At 40.1% G+C, this 21,242-nt stretch overlaps 1 protein-coding gene across 2 annotated transcripts in view; it reads left to right on the forward strand.

Annotated features, from left to right (window-relative positions):
- CDH2 (cadherin 2) overlaps positions 1-21,242 on the forward strand; it is a 210,119-nt gene that overhangs the window by 20,623 nt on the left and 168,254 nt on the right. For both annotated transcript variants that reach the window (XM_081801460.1, XM_081801459.1), the window contains exon 2: positions 7,380-7,491. In XM_081801460.1, coding sequence (XP_081657586.1) covers positions 7,380-7,491 — 112 coding nt within the window. The remainder of the gene's footprint in view (positions 1-7,379; positions 7,492-21,242) is intronic.

Genomic DNA, 21,242 nt, shown 5'->3' on the forward strand with positions numbered 1-21,242 from the left:
CACATCACTGCCTTTATTTCCATAAAAAGTAAGAGACAAACAAAAAGAAAAAGGAAGTTTCCAGCTTTGTTGACTGCATTAGATAATCTACTTCACAGAACTTAAGTTGTTACTCGATTCTGACCTTAGATTATCTGGAAGGGGAAAAAAATGAAGAGATTGATCCTTTGGGGGAAAACATCCAAATGATTAAATTTGATAAGCAAGAGAGCCTAGGTTTCACTTAGGCAGTCTTCGGAGCCATGAAGAAAAGATAAAGATTCCATTAGCTTTGGGCCGCTTTCTGATGTGAAATTTTTAGCCAATAATCATAGATAATCTTGATCAGGAAGAAGATGGAGAGGCGAGGAGATTGAACATCCACTGTGGCTTCAGTGGAATATTTAAAAGCTTGGATTTAGGAGTGACTTGGAGGAAATTGGAAAGCGGAGCCAGTGACCGAGGAGGACTATAAAAAAGAATCACGATAATGGGGACCTGAAAGAGTAGTGGACTCGGGGCTTGAAAGCTCACAGTATTGAGACTATGGAAAACATTTTAGCGGAAACAAAAGTGACGTCATTGTGCGTTCAGGACTGGAACAGATAGACTAATACTAACAGGCAAGCAGTACTCCTCAACTCCTATTACACTTTTGTCCTTTCTAGGCAAGGAGGTCGATCTTCAGCCTGGGAAGAGTAGAGCAAGTACTTGTAAGAGGAAATTGAAACTCAAGATAGGTGAACTGATTGTTTGAAGGTGCGGGGCAGCTCTGAATGAGTTCACCTCCTCTGGCCAGCATGAATTTCATCCTAGTGGGCCACACGGACTTTTGCTGCCTACTTGTAATCTTGGAAGAATTGTGGAGACGAGGAGAATCACTAACAGATCAGGGATGGGATCATGCCCAATTAAGAGCAAAGCCAAAAGCAAAATCAACAAAGCGTAGTTTTCAGAGAAAAGAATAGAAAGCCCCATGCCGACCTGGGGCAAAATTCTGGAACCAGTAATTACAAAAGGATGGCTTGAAGATTCAATTTGCACATGTACACGGTAGCTAGGAGACCTCATGGGACGGTTAAAAGTGGGAAAAATAATTGTTTCTTTATTGCTTTTTGTTGCTAGGTTCTTAGACTTGGAGGCTAGGGCACACAGGTATGCCGTGCCTGGAGTCCAGAGAGGTTTCAGGAGAGATCTCTGGATGTGTGGCCACCACATGCTGTGTAGGCGCTTGTTAAGCGTACCGGTTTATCTACCACATGTCTTGAAATTCTGTTTTAGTGATTCGTGATTTAGATCCAGGAATCTGGATTATAGGCCAGTGTTCCAGATTCCTTGCTATGCTGGAGCAAGTTTGGGAACTGCTGAGCTGTAGGAGACGTGCCGTGCATTGGATTGATGCTGTCATCATCGTGTTAATGCGTGACAGCTGATGCATTGGATAACCACGTGCCAGCCACTACGCCAAGGGCTGTACACATATGCTCTCATTTAATCCTCACCCCAGCGCAGTGAGTGGGTGCTGTCTTTATTGTACATATCATCCAGACGGGGAGCTGTGACGTCTCTGAAGTCTCACAGACAGTAAGGGATGGGGCAGGATTCAAACTCGGGAAGTCTGGCGCTTTTGAAAGTCTGAGCTTCTGCACCACTCAGCCGATAGCCCCTCTTTTTTTTTTTTTTAAGATTTTATTTATTTGTCAGAGAGACAGAGGGAGAGAGCACAAACGGGGGGAGCTGCAGGCAGAGGGAGAAACAGACACCCTGCTGAGCAGGGAGCCCGATGCGGGACTCCATCCCAGGACTCTGGGATCATGACTTGAGCCCAAGGCGAATGCCTAACCGACTGAGCCACCCACGCGCCCCATCAGATAGCCCCTCTTGAAAGCCCACCTTAGGGCTCGGGGTTGGAGGGAAGGGTGATGTCTGGGCATGTGTCATACCCTGTCTTTAGTATCTGAGTGGCATCTTTATGAAGACATTGGGGTGTCTCAGGCTTTCTTGATGCAGAGAGCTGGGGGGGTGGGGAATGACTACATCTAGGTGGAATTATTAATTTATCACGATCCAATCTGGGAAGGTTACATGTAAATTGCTGCCCCTTGGGGCCCCAAATCAGCAGCAAAGATACTGGAAGCCATGACTTTATATAGTTTCCTGGTAAAAAAGATCAGGGTTGTTTGGGTTGACTACAAGCTCAATATAAATCAACAAGCCTTTGTCTACACTGCACCTTTTGCCTGGAATGCCCTTTTCCACTTCCTCCTCTTTCTCCGGCAAATTTTTAATCATCTTTAAAGACAGAGCCTAAATGTCACTTCGGCTATGGAGTCTTCTTTGATTTCTACAGGCAGATTCATCATCCCATTCTTTCTGCTTCTTTAGCACTTTGTTCCTGGTGTTATAATTCTGCGATTATCTTTCTTAGTTTGTGCCACCCAAGTTCACAGTCACTCAGCTGGAAACGTGGGGAAGAGCATCCTTCTCTTCCAACATCCCTGCAAGAATCCCTGCCCTCACTAAGCCTATCAGTTTTAACTGTCTGCTTACTGATACAATCTGCCCCTTCCTCATTCCTGCAGCCCCTGTCCAATTCAAGTCTGTGTCCTGACTTGTACCCCGGCTGTCACTTGTCACCGCCCTCCCTCCCATTTTCCCACAAAGCATCAGAGACTTCTCTATCAAATGCAATCTGCCTGTGCTTAAAATCTGTGCCTGACTCCCCACAGCCAAAAGGATAACCCCAAGGCCCTAACCATTTATGATCTAACCCTGTCTAACTCTCCATCCTCAACTTTTGACTTCTTGTCTTGCTTCTTGGACTCCAGTGACACTGAACTCATTGTAATTCTCCAGGCATAATGCTGTTTCTTGCCTCCTTGTTCCAGCTCAACAGTGACCGCCTGGGATGACTTCCCACCACCCCACACTGCCGGGCTCCTCCTGGGTTCTGCGTGGGAGGCCCCTGGGCCCCTGCCCTGGGTTCTCTCGGTCTCTGCCTCCTGGTTGTCACTTTCTATTGCAATCACTTCTTTATTTTGCATTCACATTAAGCCTTGAACTTCTTAAAGGCAGTGAGGATGTCTGGTTTTGTTTCCATTGGCAAATGGATACTCAGTACAAGTTTCTGGAAAGAATTGTGTTGTAATTATTTGTTCTACCTGGAAAGACTGTAGGGTTAGCATCTTGCCTCTTCCTCTTCCTGGATGTGAGGTCTTGAGTATTTTGCCCGTCCTTTGAGTGAGCACCTGTTTGCTCATTTGTAAAATGAGGATAATTTCACACACATCCCCCCAAGGGGCTCTTGTGAGAAGCAGGTGAGATAGTAATGTTTTATAAATCTTAACACGCCATTCCAGGGATCGCGGACTACACCCCTGATGCCCATTTTTGTATGGCCAAGAATGTTTTTCACAGTTTTAAGTGCTTATAGAAAATCAAAAGAAGAAGAATATTTTTGCCACTCAAAAATTAAATGAAATTCAGATTTCAGTGTCTATAAATAAAGTTTTATTTGAATGAATAGAGCCGAGTTCATTCTTTTCCCATTGTCTATTACGGCTTTGTCATTGCAACCGCAGAGTTCAGTCATTTCAACAGTTACTATGGCTTGTCAAACCTCAAATATTTACTATCTGGCCCCTTACATAAAAATGTTTGCTGACCCCTACCTTGTTCAAATATTAGGAAAATGCATGTGATTCACAGCTGCCTTCTTGTACCACAGAGTACTTTTTGAGGGGAAAGTTTCTCTCTTTGAACTTTTGGAGCCTCATCCTGGGTCCAGCAGAGTGATCCGTTGATGTTGGAGCAAGCCACAGGGGCACGGTTCTGGTTTTCTGAAAACGAGGATGTCCCAATAAGAGTATGGACGACGGTTTGAAAAGACAGTGAACTTCCACCACTTGGGGGGAGGGGGTTAAAGGGTAGATGGACACCCAGTTTTCATGGGTTGCTAAAGAACAGGGTGTCTCACTCTTGACCCTTTTGACATTTTGGGCTGGATCATTCTCTGTCCTGTGTGTTGTGTGGTGATTAGCAGCAACCCTGGCCTTCAGCCACTAAAGGCCAGTAGCACCCTCATCCCCAGTTGCAACAACCAAAAATGTGTCCATACATTTAATAACTTTTGGAGCCTATTTTTAAGAAAACACATTATAGAATAATAGCATGTTATGTTTTGAATCCATTTTGTCTTGGGGAAGAAGAATTTAGAAAAGTTTTAGCTGTTTAAAATGAGTATGAAGGGGTGCCTGGGTGGCTCAGTGGGTTAAACGTCTGCCTCCAGCTCAGCTCAGTGGGCATTCTGCTTCCCCCTCTCCCTCTGACCCTCCCCCTGCTTATGCTCTCCCTCTCTCTCTCTCTCTCAAATAAATAAAATCTTAAAAAACAAAATGAGTATGAAAATCTCATAAAGTAATATATGACCCCCGTGGGTATTTAATATTGGTTGCCAGTATTTGTTAGAGATATGCTATACAAACATGGTTGCAGAAATTCTCGCAGCCACCTTATGCAGGTAGGCCCCCTTTCCTAGATGAGGAAGCTGAGCAGAGACGTTGAGCAAAGAAAGGGTAACATGTTGAGGACAGAAATTCCCTTTTCTGAAATAAGATGGAGACAGAAACTCAGAAGTGAACATACATGGACTTTATTCCGCCTTGAAATTCCATTCCTGTGGGTTTGAATGAGGAGCATGTTGTTGCTGCTTCTCCCACCTTAGGGCAGATCCACTGGAAAACAAGACCATAGCCATGGAACTCAAGAAAAGGTTGCAGTGTTCCTCTAGTCTTTAGACTTACAGATCCCTGGGTGCCTATCCAGCTGCACACTGCCCTAACCCGAATGGCCATGTTGGAATGTGACCCCTGTTTACTGCATGCTGACCATTGTTTGCCTCTGCCCTGCTGCCCCTCCAGAGCCCTGCTCCCACCTGTCCACCATTGGAATCCTGCCACGGCCTCCTTCTGCAGAGGGGAGTAGGCTGACTTTGGACCCATCAGTGGGACACAGAGTTACAACACATTGGTCCGTTTTAGCTGGTGAACCCGGGAGTTCCCTTCAGTTGTTTTGGTTAGCTAGAAGCAAAAGCTTTTACTTACTGAGTGCCGGCTCTTTGCCAGGGCTGGTAAAGTACAAGGGCCTGGATATTTCCATCTGGCAGGAATCAAAATAGCATCCAGTGTCCCAAACTTGATGGGTGTTGGAAGCCCTACTCCTTACTTCTCACTTAGCCCCTAATGTTTTCATTTTCTTATTATGAAATAATGGAGCATACAGGATAAATAGGGAATAATATAATCTGCACCCGTGTTCCTGTGCATATCTCCACATTTTACTGAAAGAAATGAATTATTACAAATAAAATCAAAGCCGCCTGCCTGTATGACCCTTCCTGAGGCCTTTCCTATCTTACCCAGCTGCCCTGGGGGTAGCCCCTATCCTTGGTTCCGTGTTTATCACCACCTTGTACATTTTTATATTCTTGCTTTATAAGTGTCAGTAACTACACATCTTTTTTTTTTTTAAAGATTTATTTATTTATTTGAGAGAGCGAGAATGAGAGAGAGAGAGAGAGTAACTACACATCTTTTATATTAAACTTTATGTATAGAAATGGAGTCCTCAATCATGCTTTTAATTTTTTTTTTTTTCTTTCAAGATTCATGCTACAGAGTGCTTTGTCTCTGGTCTGAGTTTGGAGTGTTGCATAAATAGATTTCTGAACTTACCTAAGAAGAATAGTCTTCTCTAGGTTGATTTAGAATTAAATTTCTCTTGCAGTCTCGCATGGAAGTTAAAGAAACTGACTGACTGTTTGGAGATGGAACCCTGTGGATAAATGTAGCTCCAGTTCTTCCATTCTCAGGCTGTAGAGTGTTACTGTTTTTGGCGATATGAAAATTTTGATGGCTGTTTAGGTAGTCTTCAGGTTTTGCTGTTATAACCGTGCTGCGGTGGGCATGTGAACATGCCCTCACATATGACTGGAGCACACACAGGAGAGTTTCCACAGGAATATACCTAGCACGTAGGCTAGGATATATCCACATGCATCTTTACTAGAATTTTCCCAACTGCATTCCAGATGTGCCTGCACCAACTTCCACAAACACCTGTATGAGCAGGTTGGTTGCTCCAGACCCTTGACCTGATGCAGTCCTTCCTTGCACATAACAGACTTAAAACTGTTTGCTAATTTGGAGGGTCTGAACTATTCTCTCACTGTTGCTCCTAACACCTTTTTTTTTTTGAGATTAAAGACTGTGTAATATTTAACAAAGTTCAAATGCACTTTTTTCTTTTTTTCCCCAGATCCAAAAAGAATGGCTTAAATATTAGATTAGCATGGATTTTTATGACTTTAGTATTTGCACAACTTCTCATGCAGAATCCAGGTGGGCCTTTAATTGTGAAGCTGTGCGTTTTGCTTTGACACCTGCTTTCAGGCCTCTCTCTTTCTGGGAATTCCCTTCCTTCTTCCTCCCAATTTCTGGTTCTCATCAGTGTAGATTGTGCCTAATGCTGGTCCTGCAGCTACTGCGATCCCTCTGGCAGCCCATGTCCTCTCTTCCTCCTCCTGTATATGGATCCCCATCACGTTTAATGTAAACGCTGCACGAGTTCTGTTGAGTGCTATGAGGAGGTCAGTAGGGCCAGAAGACACAGGGAAACTGACTTGGAGGGGTAAGTGCATAGCACTTGGTATGACTGAGTTGTAACCACACTGGGTAGGTAGCTGCATATGGGATAATAGAGACGAAGATGGCAAGAGAGACTTCCTAATTTTTAAGTATAAAAAGGAAACATAATTGTATTAATCTTCATTTATATTTTTAACGTGTCCCTGCCCTCCAGATTAGAGACATATAGACTTTTGATTGATTGGTTTTACTTGGTACAAAATACTCTATACCGTGCAAGAAGTCTATCGTAGTTTGGTCTTTTAATGAACCGGGTATATCGAAACAAACTTCATAGCCAGAGAATGGGATGAGAATGTAAAAATCTATATACTTAATGTATACGTTTTTCTTGAAAAGTTAAGTTGGCGATGGTGATTTGTGGAGACTAAAAACTAGTTGGCTGCCCCCCTCCCCCCAGATCCACTTGATAATTCTTCGGTCACAATGCCCATTTTAATGGAAATGTGCGGTCTTTAGAAGAACCTGGAATGTGTATTATTTGGATTTTACTGGACAAGACAAGTGGGATTTGTTTCTTCTACTCCAGTTATCAAAAAGATTAACCCTTTGCCCTCTACATTCTAATTGTAACCGTTCGGAAACAAAGGGGTTATTTGTACAAGATAGCTGAAAAATTGAGGCTTTATGCCAAGTGGAATGTTTCTCAGTTGAAGAAGGTAGTAATCATTGCACACATTTTTTCTTGTGTTGCAGGCGTCTGTAGAGGCTTCTGGTGAAATCGCATTATGCAAGACTGGATTTCCTGAAGATGTTTACAGTGCAGTCTTATCACAGGATGTGCATGAAGGACAGCCTCTTCTCAATGGTACTATCTCAAAAGATATATTTGTACATACAGTGTCTATGCTCGTGAAACAAATTAGCTATTAAAAAGTCTCTAAATCATCTCTACTGTATAACAAGTATGAATTTTTCACAATCACTACAGTGAGACTGTAGGGACTTTATTTTAGGATTACAGAAGAGCTTATGAATCTCTTATGTACATAACTGGAAGGCTCCTAATCTCTTGAAAACTTCAGATTTCTTCCATTTTTAATTTATAGTAGAAACCATTATGTAATTAATTTTTACAGTTTTTCTGTACACATTTTACTTATTTTGAAGGATGTTTGCCAAACATCAGATTCTAATGTGTTTAGAAATTATTTACAGCAAAAATCCACTTAGTATTTTGAATTAAAGAAACAAAGAAATTACTATGATACTATCTTTGATAAAACACATCAAACTTTAATATTTAGCTAAGTTATCATAAAAGACTTAGCAGATTAAACCTTGAGGCAGGAGCATGAGATTCATATTTTTGTTATGACATTGTTTACAGAAATTATTAGATAGCTAATTTATCTGTTAACATATGTGACTTTTGCATATAGACACCTCTCCTGTTTAAATGTGGATCAAGTTCATTGTGGTAATCATGCCAATACGTCTAGATAAAATCTGAAATAAAACTTTGAGTAGCCTAAGCAAAATTGAAAGCCCCTTCCTTTATCTCTAATTGAATGCAAATAAAATTTTGGTTAGTAGTATTTTCATGGACTTATTTATCATTACACAAAATGTCACTGAAATGTGAAAGCAAGAAGAATTGATTAGTGAGTTGTATTTAAATTGTTATTCCCCACAAATCGTGCATAACTCTAAGGCTGTTTTAGAGAGCTCCTTTTAGAAAATCCGTGCAGCCTCAACTAATTAATTTACACAGGGTTCTACCACACAGCCTTAATTGAAGTGTCTCTGCAGCACTGACAAACCTTACTGGTATAATACTTACGAAGACCATAGACAGAGGACTTTGAAATGTAAATGGCCTCTTAGCTACTAAGGTTCTTTAGTGCAAGATTAATCATTTTATTTTCATTTCTATTCTAATTGTGATTTGCTTACACCTATGTATTCTTTCTGAAGTTGATTTTTTTAAAAGACATCTTTGTGTCCTTGCCTTATTACATGGTATTTTAATGAGTAAATGTTAAATTAGTCTGTCTCCACAACTGAATTGCTCATCTACTGGGTAATGGTTGACATGATAGAGGTTATATCAAATCAAATCACAATAGATTTTGAGTCTTGGAGTACTTCTGCATGTTTGTCATTTTTTTTTAAATCTATGAATTATTATATGGTATCCTAGGACCTGTGTGACCAGTAAATATTATTTGAATCCTAGAAAAAAAAATGTATTGATGACGCTTCTCTAGAATAACTCCGAGAAAAAATGTCAGTGGAATTTGTTGCATATTTGCAATTTATTTCTGAGATTCATTTTTAATGGATAAGTCTTTCTCCCAGTCTCTTTTCCTAAAAGCTTGTTGAAATTTTCTGGTTACAGATCAACACACAGTCTGTCATTAGAGACCACGGATTTAAGATGAAGTACCTTGGCACGTTGAATGGTTTTGCAAAATGAAAGCCTGTTTTCTAATTACTAGATAATGCCAGTAAGAGTAGAAATTGGGCATAGTTGCTTGCCAGGGTCTTTTTAGTATAACCTAGAAGCTGGGATTTTGCTAGAGTTACAAATGTGAAAGATTGAAGCTACTTTTGACTTTGTGCTCTTGCCATCATTGAAAGAAGTGTGTATCATAATCTCCCATAGAACTTACATGCTGTGGTACACCCAGTTGTTACCTTCTTTATCTTTAAGCTTTTCTTTTTCTTTTCAAACTATTTCTCTCATGCCACACCATTACTTTTCTCTTTGTCATTCACAGAATATGTGAAGGGACACCAGCATCTGACAGCTTAAAACATAAAGCTCAAAATATTGGTTAGTAGAAAAAAATGTTTTGGGGTGAGGAAGAAAACTTACACAGGCTTTTGTGAAATATCCATTTTTTACAAAAGGGTTGTCACCAGTTACGTTTCCTTCAGAGAATTGTTATTTAGAAGGATTCTACATTTTTACCTCTTATATCTTTTTGGAGTTCTTAGTGGGATAAATAACCCAAAGGTTCATCTATACACTGAACCCAAATGCCATGCTGTGACTCTGTTCATGAATTCTGTGCCCTGCAGTAAGCTCATTTACCTTGCATGTACTGCATCTGGAAGGGATCTATTGCTAGGCCCACCTTTTGTCAAGTTTTGTGATTTATGGTGTTTAAGGAAAGAAGTAATTGTACATAAGATATGTACAACAATTCTCTTAGGCATTTGCCTCATGGCAAGTTCTACTGTATTAAAGTTTACAGTAGAGTCCAAAAGCCTACTGAAATCATAGCTCCTGACTTTTGATGCTTCCTCTGATTTCTCATTGATGATGTCTGGGGAGAGGGGAGTCCAACCATATGTATAGTATGGTTTCATAGATTACATCCCTGGCACACTAGTCCTTGTACCAAACTTTGACATTTTGGTGTAGTGTTATGCATGCTGATTATTTTTCAAACAATAAAACATCATAATCTTTGTGAAAGTGCTTGGAGACCATTAAGCATTAGATGGAGATCTAAGTTGGTATTGGTCATGTTAGCGAAGCACTATGTGGAAGAAGCATAAAAACGTCAAAGCTGGTCTGTAGTATGGAGAGCATCCTTTCCTCCCATCTGCCTTTTTTTTTTTTCTCTTCTGATGAATTTCATAGAAAGAAGAGACCCAACGAGCTAGTTCTATCCCTCCAGTTTCTCTTCCGGTTGTCATCAGTATGTCTTCTATAAAATCATAAAGAAGACAAATGTATTTTGTGATCAGCCTTTACGTTTCATGTGATACCATGTTGAATATTTCTGCTCTTTTGAGAATAGTTCAGTATTAAAAAAAGGCCATGTAGACCTTTGTTCCATTTTGTTAGCAAAACCAGTTTTTTACTTAACTGGGCCTCTCTTTTTGCACTTCCAGGTTGTTCCCAGTTTTTCTCTCTTACATAGAGTGCTGCTATGGAGATGCTTTTTGAGAGAACTTTGATTTTTTCTTCAGGGATATTTTTTAGGGGGATCTATACTCAAAAGTAGAATTACTAGGCCAAAGGGAACGTAGGCTATTGATGGTTTTTTTTTTTTTACATTTTTGTAGGACGCTTCCTTCCAAGGCTAAACGTATGTTAGTTCTTTTCTACATCCTCATGACCCTTTAATTCTGTAATATTTTTCATTTTTCTTTTTCCCCTCCAGTGAAAAACATTCCTTTCTTATCCTGTGGTATTCTCTGTGTTTGCCTTTATAAGTTAGGATCAATTGTAATATGTTGAGGTACTCATTTTTACCTTGCATTTTTCTGTTCTGATTTAAAAGCATTTATCACAACCCCCCTCATTTTACAGATGAGCAAATTGGAGCTCAGAGAGATTATAGGCTTTTCCTATGATTATACAGTTCTTTAGATGGTTAGCTGCAGATCTGGAGTTAGAACCTAGGTTTTCTGATTTCTAATTTAATCCCGATGATGACAATGATTAAAAAACAAAACAAAACATTATGGGATAACCCAGGGAAGAGTGAAAGCTAACGAGAGCTAGCCTAACTGGCCAGGTGTCTTGTGACAAGTTCATCTTAGAGCTAGTCTTTTTTATTCCCACTTCACTCCATGACTTGTGTGTTACTAGATATATTTGGGAATTGGTGACTGTGAGGCAACCAAAGCTCCCTGTAATTAAAAAAGACATTTCAATTACTGTCACCATTCATATTTTGTGCCTACTTGCTTACAAGCAGCAAAATTAAGGGCTTTGCAAAATAATATTTAGTCTTTAGTATATAACTTCTACTCCACTGAACTAGAAAAATCTCTTGTGGTAGCATATTACCTGAAAATAAAATAACTGCAATCATAAATTTTCATTTTGTCACCAGCAATGCATCTGACACTATAAAATTACAACCACACCGTGACATTGCAGAGAGGATCCAGGCTGTTTTTCGTGTGGATGTCAAGAGTGATTTTCCTGTGTGTTGCGCATTGGTGGTCTGCGTGCTTAGACATTTCACTAAGTAAACTCCTCCAACTCTGGTCAACATAAATAGCAACCTGCAATTACCAAGAATATTTTCAGTAATCCATTTATACTCACCAACTCTGGGCAGGACATGATGATTATTTTCAACTGGAGAGAATTTGATTTAGATTAGTTTACTTACTGATTGAGGCTTGTCTGCATTAACAAGCTCTGGGGAAGCAGTAGTGTATGGTATCTTTAGATGACAGTATGAAAATATTTTTTATTAGTTTAGCAGGACTTTACAACTACACTACTTTTTTAATGAGTACTTTTGTGTATGTGTTACTGAATTGGGAAGTCATCTCTATTTTAAGTAGCTTGCTGCGTTCGAGGCTTGTGATTGAATTGTTGTGAAAACCTTGGCTTTGTTTTAATTTTTTTTTATTTTGACACATATTGTTTTTGGTATTGAATGTGTGTTTTTAAATATTTGAAAGGTAGGTTTATAAACATCTTATTTATAAAGTTGGCTAGCCACTTGAACTTTATAATTTCCAGTGATTGTGGGAGAAGGCACTAGGTACTGGGATTGTTCTTTTGGATATTATGATGAGCTCTAAGGAGTTACAAATGAAATGCAACCCTGTGGGATTCTCAGGGGTGGAGACCTTGTTTTAATACCACGTGGCAATTTTTTTTAAGAGCAATTAAGTATGTAATAAGATCAACATAAGAACTAAGAAATTTCATCCTTGTTTTCATCATCTCATTTAGACTTTATTTAATACTTGGAATTTTTTATATCCCTTTTGATGTATTTTAGGTCCATCTTTCTTAATGCAATGCTGCAAACCAAGATAAGCCAGTTTGAGTGGTCCCTTTTTTTTCTTTTTTTTTTTTTTTTTAGTCCTTTTACAGTTATTTATAGCCTTCAGTGATTTGAAGTAGGTGAGGCCTGCTCTCTCACAAACTTGCAACCAGGTCTGTGTTAAAGAAAGTAAGTCACAGTTCACGTAGGCAAACATATTAGCAAGCAGGCACCCAAGTGGTTTAAAATCTGTCCTTCTATGATCCAGAGAGGCCCTTTCTCATTGTCCCTTGGATTCTCTAGTAAACATCTAGTGGGGAATAGAAAATAGACATAGTAAATACGTAAAATTTACTGTATGTTAGATGGTGTAAATGCTATGGAGAAAAATAACGCAGAGAAGGGAAATAGGGAGAATGTGTCATTCTGCCGTTCAAATAAGATGCTTAGGGGAGGCATCACTGCAGAGGACATATTTGAGTAAGAACTGATGTTGGAGGAGATGGTCCAAGAGCCAGAGATATCTAGGGGAAGAGCATTCAAAATAGAGCAAACATCAAGTGCAAGGGCCCTGAGGCAGGAGTGTGTTTGGAATGTTGGAGGAGCAGCAGGGAGCCTGGTGTGCTCTGTGTGGAGAGAAGGGGCAGAGTAGTCGGGTTAGAGCAGTAATGGGCCACACTGTGTGGGGCCTTGTAGACCACTGTAAGGACTTTGGCTTTTACTTTGAGGAAGTAAAAAGCTATTAGAGGGCCTTCAGCAGAGGAAAGACATGATCTGACTGACGAAATAGCATCATTCTGGCAGTTGTGTTGAGAAAAACCAAAGGAGATAAGAGGGGATGAGGAGACCACTTAGGAGACTAGTGATAATGTTGGTAAGAGAAGATGGTGGCTTGGACCAAAGCAGTAGAGGTAGGGGAAGAGGTTGGATTCTGAATATTTTAAAAAATAATTTATTGACGTGAAATTCACATAACATAAACTTAACCATTTTATAGTGAACCATTCAATGGAATTTAGTACATTACAGTGTTTTACAACCACCACCTCTGTGTAGTTTCAAATATTTTCATCACTTCAAAATAAAACCCCTTGTCCATTAAGCCTTTTCTCCCAAATCTTCCTCCCCAACCCAGTCCCATAAACCTTTTGTATCTGGCTTCTTTCACGTAGCGTCATGTTTTGGAGGTTCATCCACATTGTAACCTGTGGCAGTACTTCGTTCCTTGTTATGGCCAAAGAGTACTCCATTGTATGTATATAAAGATGTATGTGGTTTACAATTTGTCTGTAAACTATTTACTCATTCCTTGGTTGATGAACATTGGGGATATTTTCACCTCTTGGCTATTGTGAATAGAGCTAGCATGAATGTGTGTATACCCAGACTTTTTGAGTACCTGTTTTCAGTTCTTTTGTGTGTATACCTGGGAGTGGAACTGAAGGGTCCTATGGTAATTCTGTGTTTAACTTTTTGAGGAACTGCCAAACTGTTTTGCACAGCAGCTGCACCATTTTGCACCCCCAGTGGCAATATACGAGGATTCCAGTTTCTCCACATCCACATCAAAACTTGTGATTTTCCATTTGTTTTGATTGTAGCCATCCTAGTGTGGGCGAAGTGGTACCTCTTTGTGGTTTCGATTTGCATTTCCCTAATGACTGCTGATATTGAGTAGCTTTTTATATGTGTCATTGTGTCTCTTCTCTGGAGGAATGTCTGTTCAAGTCTTTTGCCCATTTTTAAGTTGGATTGTTTGTTTTTTGTCTTTCAGTTGTCAAAGTTCCTTATATATTCTGGATATTAGTCCCTTAACAGATACATGATTGGCAGACATTTTTTTCCCATTCTCAAGGTTGTCTTTTCACCTTCTTGGCAATGTCCATTTATGCACGAAAGTTTTTAACTTTGATGAAGTCCAATTTATCTATTTTTTTTTCTCTTGTTGCTCTTGTTTTTGGTGTCATATCTTAAGAATCCATTGCAGAATCCAAGGTCTTTATTTCTCCATTGTTTTCTTCAAAGATTTTTATGGTTTTAGTTCTTATGCGTAGGTCATGGACCCATTTTGAGTTAATTTTTGTATGTGGTGTCAGATGGAAGTCCTAGTTTATTCTCTGAATCTGTTTTGACAATAGAGCTGATGGGATTTGATGGCTTGGACGGGTGGTGTGTAAATAGAGTCAAGGACGACTTTGATAATTTTGTCTGAATGCTGGGAAGGATGTTAGTCACTGTGATGGGGAAGATCAGGAACTTGGTTTGAATCTGTGGAGAAGAATATCAGAGATGTCAAAGGGACATTTGAATACAGGTTTGGGGTTTGGTGGAGTAGGCTGGGCTGCAGAATGGGAAGTAATAAGTGTATAGACGGTAAGTAGAACCAGGACCCAGGCTGAAGTCACTAAGGAGCCCAGTGTGAGGAGGAGAAAAACCAACAAAAGTAAAGAAATGGTTTTGTATCATGAATTTGAGCACTCCAGTGTTAGGAAGTCAGGATTAAGAGGTGAACTGGAGACTGAGAGTGACCAGGGAGGTAGGAAAAAATCAGTAAGGTGTGGCATATCTGAAGGGATGTGAGGAAATGTGTTAAAGGGAGGGCGTGATCGTCTGTGCCAGATGCTACTGTGAAGGATCAACTCGGATGAGGGCTGGAAATTCACCATTGATTCTTCAACTTGGAGTAACTGGTGTCTTTGATTTTGGGTGTGTTCAACAGTCAGGTGGAGGTGAGAAGCTGGATACAGATTGAGTTTTCCTTTAAAAGGAAGAAGAGAAGTTGGGTGGTGGTTGAAGAGAGAAGCGGGGTTAATCGAGGATATTTTTTAAGGAAAGGAAATGACAGGTTTGCACGATGATGGGGCACAGACTCCAATGGGGGGGAGGTGATGGTGCTGAAGAGAGGAGCTAATTGCTAAGACAATGTCATGGAGTAGACTAGAGAAGGGAGATCAAGTGGAACTTAGAAACCTGTATTTATGACAAGCTCTACAGATGTGTTTATGTACCTGCATTTGGGAACCACTCTAACACATTTTGTTGAGTCACTCCTAAAATGGTTTAAAATCCTTCATTTCAGATTGATGATTTCATGTCAGCAGAAGGTTTGCTCTACAGAAATGGTAGATAGGATAAAAATGAAACCCTTGTGGTGTTCGATGATGTAAACAGTGCTTTCATTGCTGTAGCATCCTTGACAGATGGTTATCCAGTTTCTGCAAGAATACCACTGCTGCTCCCTCCCCCCAAATGAGGAGGAGATCACTCCTTTACAAAGTCTGCTCCGTCTTTGGAGAGCTCTAACTGTTAAAAAGTGGATTCTTAAAAAGTTTAACAGGAGCATATGTTCCTAAAATTTTTACCCACTGGTGCCTGTCTCATTTTTTGGCACCATACAGAACAGCAGGTATATTCTCTTATGCGCTGAGGTCATTTATTTCATCATTTTTCATTCAACAAGTATTTTTGAGCATTTGTCCTATGTCAGGCCTTTTTCAAGGAGCAGGCAGCGGTGGTCAACAAGACAGGCGAAACCCCTGTGGTAGGAACCTACCATGTAGAGATCCTTCACATACCTGAACACTATCACTTTGGCTCCTTAAATGTGGTCTGCCACAGGCTGAACTTCACGTGGTTTTCTCGGTGGTGTTTGAGCATTCTGATCGACTCTTTCCTTTCCGTAGAGGAAACTGAGGTTCCCTCCACTGCTGAACTCATTCCTTCTGTGTCCTGCCCATGCCTCAGAGGCGTTCTTGCCTTTGATGGGGATGCGGCCCTTCCCAGCGCGGCCTAAGGTGGACTTGGCATTGTTACCCGCTGCATGATTCTGTTGGCTCCTGTTAAGACTGTGGCTAACTAAAACTCCTGGGTGTTTTTCAGATGAACTGCTTACCATCTTGCACTTGTAAAATTGATTTTTGAACTCAAATGTTAGACCTGTAAGTTGATTCTTTTTTCAAAAAGGCCCTCATTTCAACATCATCTGGAGACCCCACTGGCAACCCAGACGCATAGTAGCTTCAGAAATCAATGCCCAGTACTTACTTTAAATCCTCATTTGAACAAAGCATGTACGATAACATCTACAAGTTTTAGATGACATAAGCTGCCAAATCGATGGGGTAAACCATACACACACACACATGCTTTAAATTGTTAAATGACCAAAAAGGGGTTGATGAGTTTCAGCCTATAGCAACTTGAAGAGACATGTTAAGACTATATTTCAGTTCATGGCCTATGATTTTCTTAAATAAGATTTCTTAACATCAGGCAATGGAGAAAAGGCCTGTGGTAGATGTATGAAGGTATAAATAACAAGGGATAACACATTCCTGCTGAAAAATGAATTTCATTAACTTTAACAAAAAGTAAAGAATAATCTGTTTTCAAGAATGCATATATCTTTTAAAGCACATCGAAGTTGCCACAAAGTCTCTGTTTCATCTTGAGGACTTTTATGTCAGTAAATGGTTGTCCCCTAAACTGATAGAACATAGAACAAAGGTGAATCCATTATGGCAAATCCATTACATTTGCAAATTGAGCACTATTATTTTTTGGGTGGGGGAGGCCTTCAGTAACTTTGTGTTTTGAATCGTGTCTCTGTAGGAGTTTCAGGTTTATTTCTTCAGCTGTTCCTTGTTGAATGTTTTATAGATCACTCTGGTTGGGATTTGTTCACTTGGAAGGGAAAGTCACTGTCCCCTTGACCTGTTATTCCTCCTTCTTCAATGTGGATGAAGTTCCTTTTATGGACACTTTACTTTGCTGTTGTTTTTGGGGAGAGAAATGTCTTTTAGGCTTTTTTTCCAAGTGGAATCATCTTTGATGCTAATATTCACAATCTGAGTTGTATCAAGAATGAAACTGAGAATGCCAGCCACTTTTGAAGACGTGTGTCCTTACACCAGGTCATGTGTCCCCCTGTAGGAGCAGGTGGTTCTTTGTGACAGTGCGTCATTTCACCTCATTTTGAGATTTCCAGTAGTATGAGGGAGTAATCCCTTTATCAAAAGAACTCATCAGATTTTAATCCAACTGCCTATTACATTGACTGTTACATGGTTCTTTACTATTTATATGCTTTTATTATTTCCAGTTTAACTTTTGTTCCTAGTGTCTATGTTAAAAAGTGCAGGCAGTAACTCTAACAAAGATCTTTTAACTTTTTTTAAAGCCAATATCATTGGCTTTCAGATTTTGGGGTGCTTGAGAGTTGCCGTGGGGGGGAGTTTGTTAAAATTCAGATTCCGAGGCCTACCCCAGATTTTAAGGTCTTAGTCCTAAGAACACACATTATTACAAGTGAACTCTGGTGATTCTAATAAAGGTGGTATTCCACCAAACGGACATAGTTGGACTTAGTGTGTATTTCCATGACAGAAACACAGATCAGATGGATTTTTAGAGATATTATACATTGGAGGTTGTACATTACCTCCTTTTTCTTGTTTTGTTGTTGTTGTTGTTTTAATATAGAAGCCTACTTTCTGTCTTTGGACATATACTACCTGCATTTAAAATAGACATTGGTGAAACCTTTGTTCATGTTAATGATTGATCAGAACATATCTATATACACTATTATTACTACATTTTGTTTGTTTTTAAATATCTTGATATTTATTTCATCAGATGCTCAAGTAAGGAGACTAGTAAATTCTAGTGTAAGTGTGAATAAATAGACTAAGATTCTGCACTTACCTGGTTAAAAAAAAGTTATGGCAAAGAAAATGGCTCAGAAGTTCTACCTCCAGTTAATTCTTAGTGCTGAAATCTCCTCCTTTCTGGCTGCTTCATTCACTTGCTGATATTATGGTTTAACTAAAGGTATTTCTGTCCGGAGGGGAAGCACCGATATATTGCATTTGATTTTCCTCTGACATCAACTGGCCTTCCTGATGTTCTACTTTCTTTGGCATTTGACTTTATTTAGCAGATTGTTGAGTTACATTTTATTTTCTTTAAGGATTTTATTTGTTTGAGAGAGAGAGAGTGAGGGAGAGAGAGAGAGCCCTGCACGAATGGGGGCAGGGAGAGGGAGAAGCAGACTCCCCACTGAGCAGGGAGCCGGATGTGGGACTCTATCCCAGGACCCCTGAGATCATGACCTGAGCCAAACGCAGACGTTCAACCAACTGAGCCACCCAGGCGCCCCTTGAATTACATTTTAAAACCCTACGAAGAAGGGCCAGTTCATCATTACTTTTGTCTTTTATTTCAGAAATTCACCTTAAATTAACTACTCTGGATTAGCAGGCATTATGAATTTAAGAAAGTGTTGATATGGAAATTTTCAGAGCCTGGCATGTCTTTGTGTTCTGTACGTTTATTCAACAAATACTTGTTTTCTGGCGTGTGCAAGGAAGTCAGTGTACATTGTCTTGGAAAATGTCAGTGCCCAGCTAACACTTACTAGTTGTGGTGGTGGGGAAAATAGTCACAATCCGTGGGAATCATTTAAATTATAAGTATTTCTGTGTAGAATCTCTGTGGTTTTCAAGGCCAACAAGAGTAGGCCACCTTAATGAAATGATCAGAGAAAAATCTCAACAGCGCTGAATATTTGTTCTCCTAATTCCTTTGTGAAATTGAATGCTGCAGATTATCACATTATGCGTCTATGTAATTATTCCTTCAATTCAGTCACTTAGATCTGCAGTGGCATCTTTTGTTGACTTGTCATCTATTCTGTTGATGCCGAAGACATTTAGTAAAGCATCTCGTTGCATTTTATGTTGTAGGAAAATGGTCCCTTATGAGGTAACCTCACACTAACTACTCAAACTGATAAAGCTCTAGTACAGTATTGTCACTCCACTAATAATTAGCAAATTAGCAGATAGCCTGAATTCTCAGTCCATATTAGTGCCCCATTGTCAGAGGTTTGGTAGTCTTCCACTTAAATGTCCTAATTGTTTAACGCATCTCAAATAATAATTGTAATTTATCATTTTCCAGGCAGCCGTTTAAATAAACTAGGCAATTAAGAACAGATGTACCTGGGCGCCTGGGTGGCTCAGTCGTTAAGCGTCTGCCTTCAGCTCAGGTCATGATCCCAGAGTCCTGGGATCGAGTCCCACATCGGGCTCCCTGCTCGGTGGGAAGCCTGCTTCTCCCTCTCCCACTCCCCCTGCTTGTGTTCCTGCTCTCGCTGTCTCTCTCTGTCAAATAAATAAAACCTTTAAAAAAAAAAAAAAAAAGAACAGATGTACCCTTTGTTTTGCTGGTTATTCATATATGATGTCTAGTGGGTTCAACGTGGACATTTCATCAGTGCTATATTGAAATTTGTGAGGATCACCTTACTTTTGGCATTCAGGTTGAATGTGTTACATTTGCATGGCCTTTTCTACTTCTTCAGAAATTTAATAAATTTTATTTAGCTGCTGCAAGCTGAGTCAAGTAGGACAAGGGGGTGCAGTGGAGGTGCATGGTGGGGGACATTTCTATTTTCACATAATGAAACTGAGTTCACAGAGGTGAAGTGATTCACTTAGAAGCATAAGATTAATAAGTGGCTGAATGGGGTCTGGATATTGTCTTCTGATTTCTGTCCATTATACAGTCCTTCCCCTCTAGCCCATGAAGTCAGTTCTTCTCACAAAGGCTTGTTCTGATGAGGCATTTCATGTACCGTCAACTTCCCATCCCCTACTTGCCAATACTCTGTTGCTTGTTTGGTGTTTTAAAATTCCAGTTGCCAGTACCAGTTCATTTTACCATTCTTTCTTTCCTGAGAAAGATCACAAAACCTTGCTCAGTTTCCTTGAGGTATTAGTAAGTGCACCCAGAGTTCTACCTTTTTTCTACCATTTTGGACTCAACATTCTACCCCGAATACTCTTATGCCATGAATGTTTACTACTTAAGAAATAGCAATTCATTTCTATGGAAGATGATAGAAGACAAGTGTAGCCCTCGGGGAACAGCATCTTGGTTTTGCCAGACCCAGTGGCCAGCAGTTAATTGGACGTAGATAGAGAGATGATTCTCTTGTTTGCCCCAGATTACTTGTTAAGTGAAGACCTGGTAGATGAGAACATGAGAGAGAACCAGAACCAGAAGACTGCATACAAGCAAGAGATCTCATGATTCAGTAGAGATAATAGATTTTTTTAATTTATCAAGTGACTGTATGCACCAGGTACTTAATAAAATGGCCTGGCAAAAACAGTAATCCAGTGTTGTAGGTAAGGAAATTCAGATGTAAGCAGTTTTAACATGATTTACCCAAGGCATACCATTAGCAAGTGGTGGTACCAAGAATTGACCCCAGGTCTGTGTGATTTCTATTCCTGTGCTCTTCCTGATATGCCATGCTGTCTCCACAGGGTGTGCCTGAAAATTCAGATCGGTGAGGGACCAGATCTGCCTGGTCATCAGGGATGACTTCATGGAGAGGCAACTGAGCTACACTTTGGAGAGTGGAAGTTTAGATAGAGGAGGAGAGATGGATAAAGGAGTATGTGTGTGAGATCAGATTGACCTGGGGGAAGATTTTTATTGGCGATTACTTCCCAAAATTGTAGACTGACGGGACCAAGTCTTGAAGGCCCTCAAGTGCCAGAGGGAGGGATTGAGTTGGCCGATGATTTGGGAGTCTTCTAGAGCTGGGAAGGAGAATTAGGCTATTAGGAATTCTGCAGAGGACATTATGGATGAAGCTGAGTCTAAAGGCTGTAAACAGTGGGTGAATAATGTTTTGTGTGGAGTAAGTTATGTAATAGACATCATGGTGGTCTTCCCCCCAAGAGTCCTTCCTCAGTTACTCTTTGGGTATCTACTCCTGGCAACCCCACACAGTTCAAAGCTTTAGGAGAAGCTTAATCCGCCTCTGGTTCTAGGGAAGAGGCACCATAGT

This window comes from Leptonychotes weddellii, chromosome 13 (genome assembly GCF_054177405.1).
Source record: "Leptonychotes weddellii isolate Sample4059 chromosome 13, ASM5417740v2, whole genome shotgun sequence".
Lineage (NCBI taxonomy): Eukaryota > Metazoa > Chordata > Mammalia > Carnivora > Phocidae > Leptonychotes > Leptonychotes weddellii.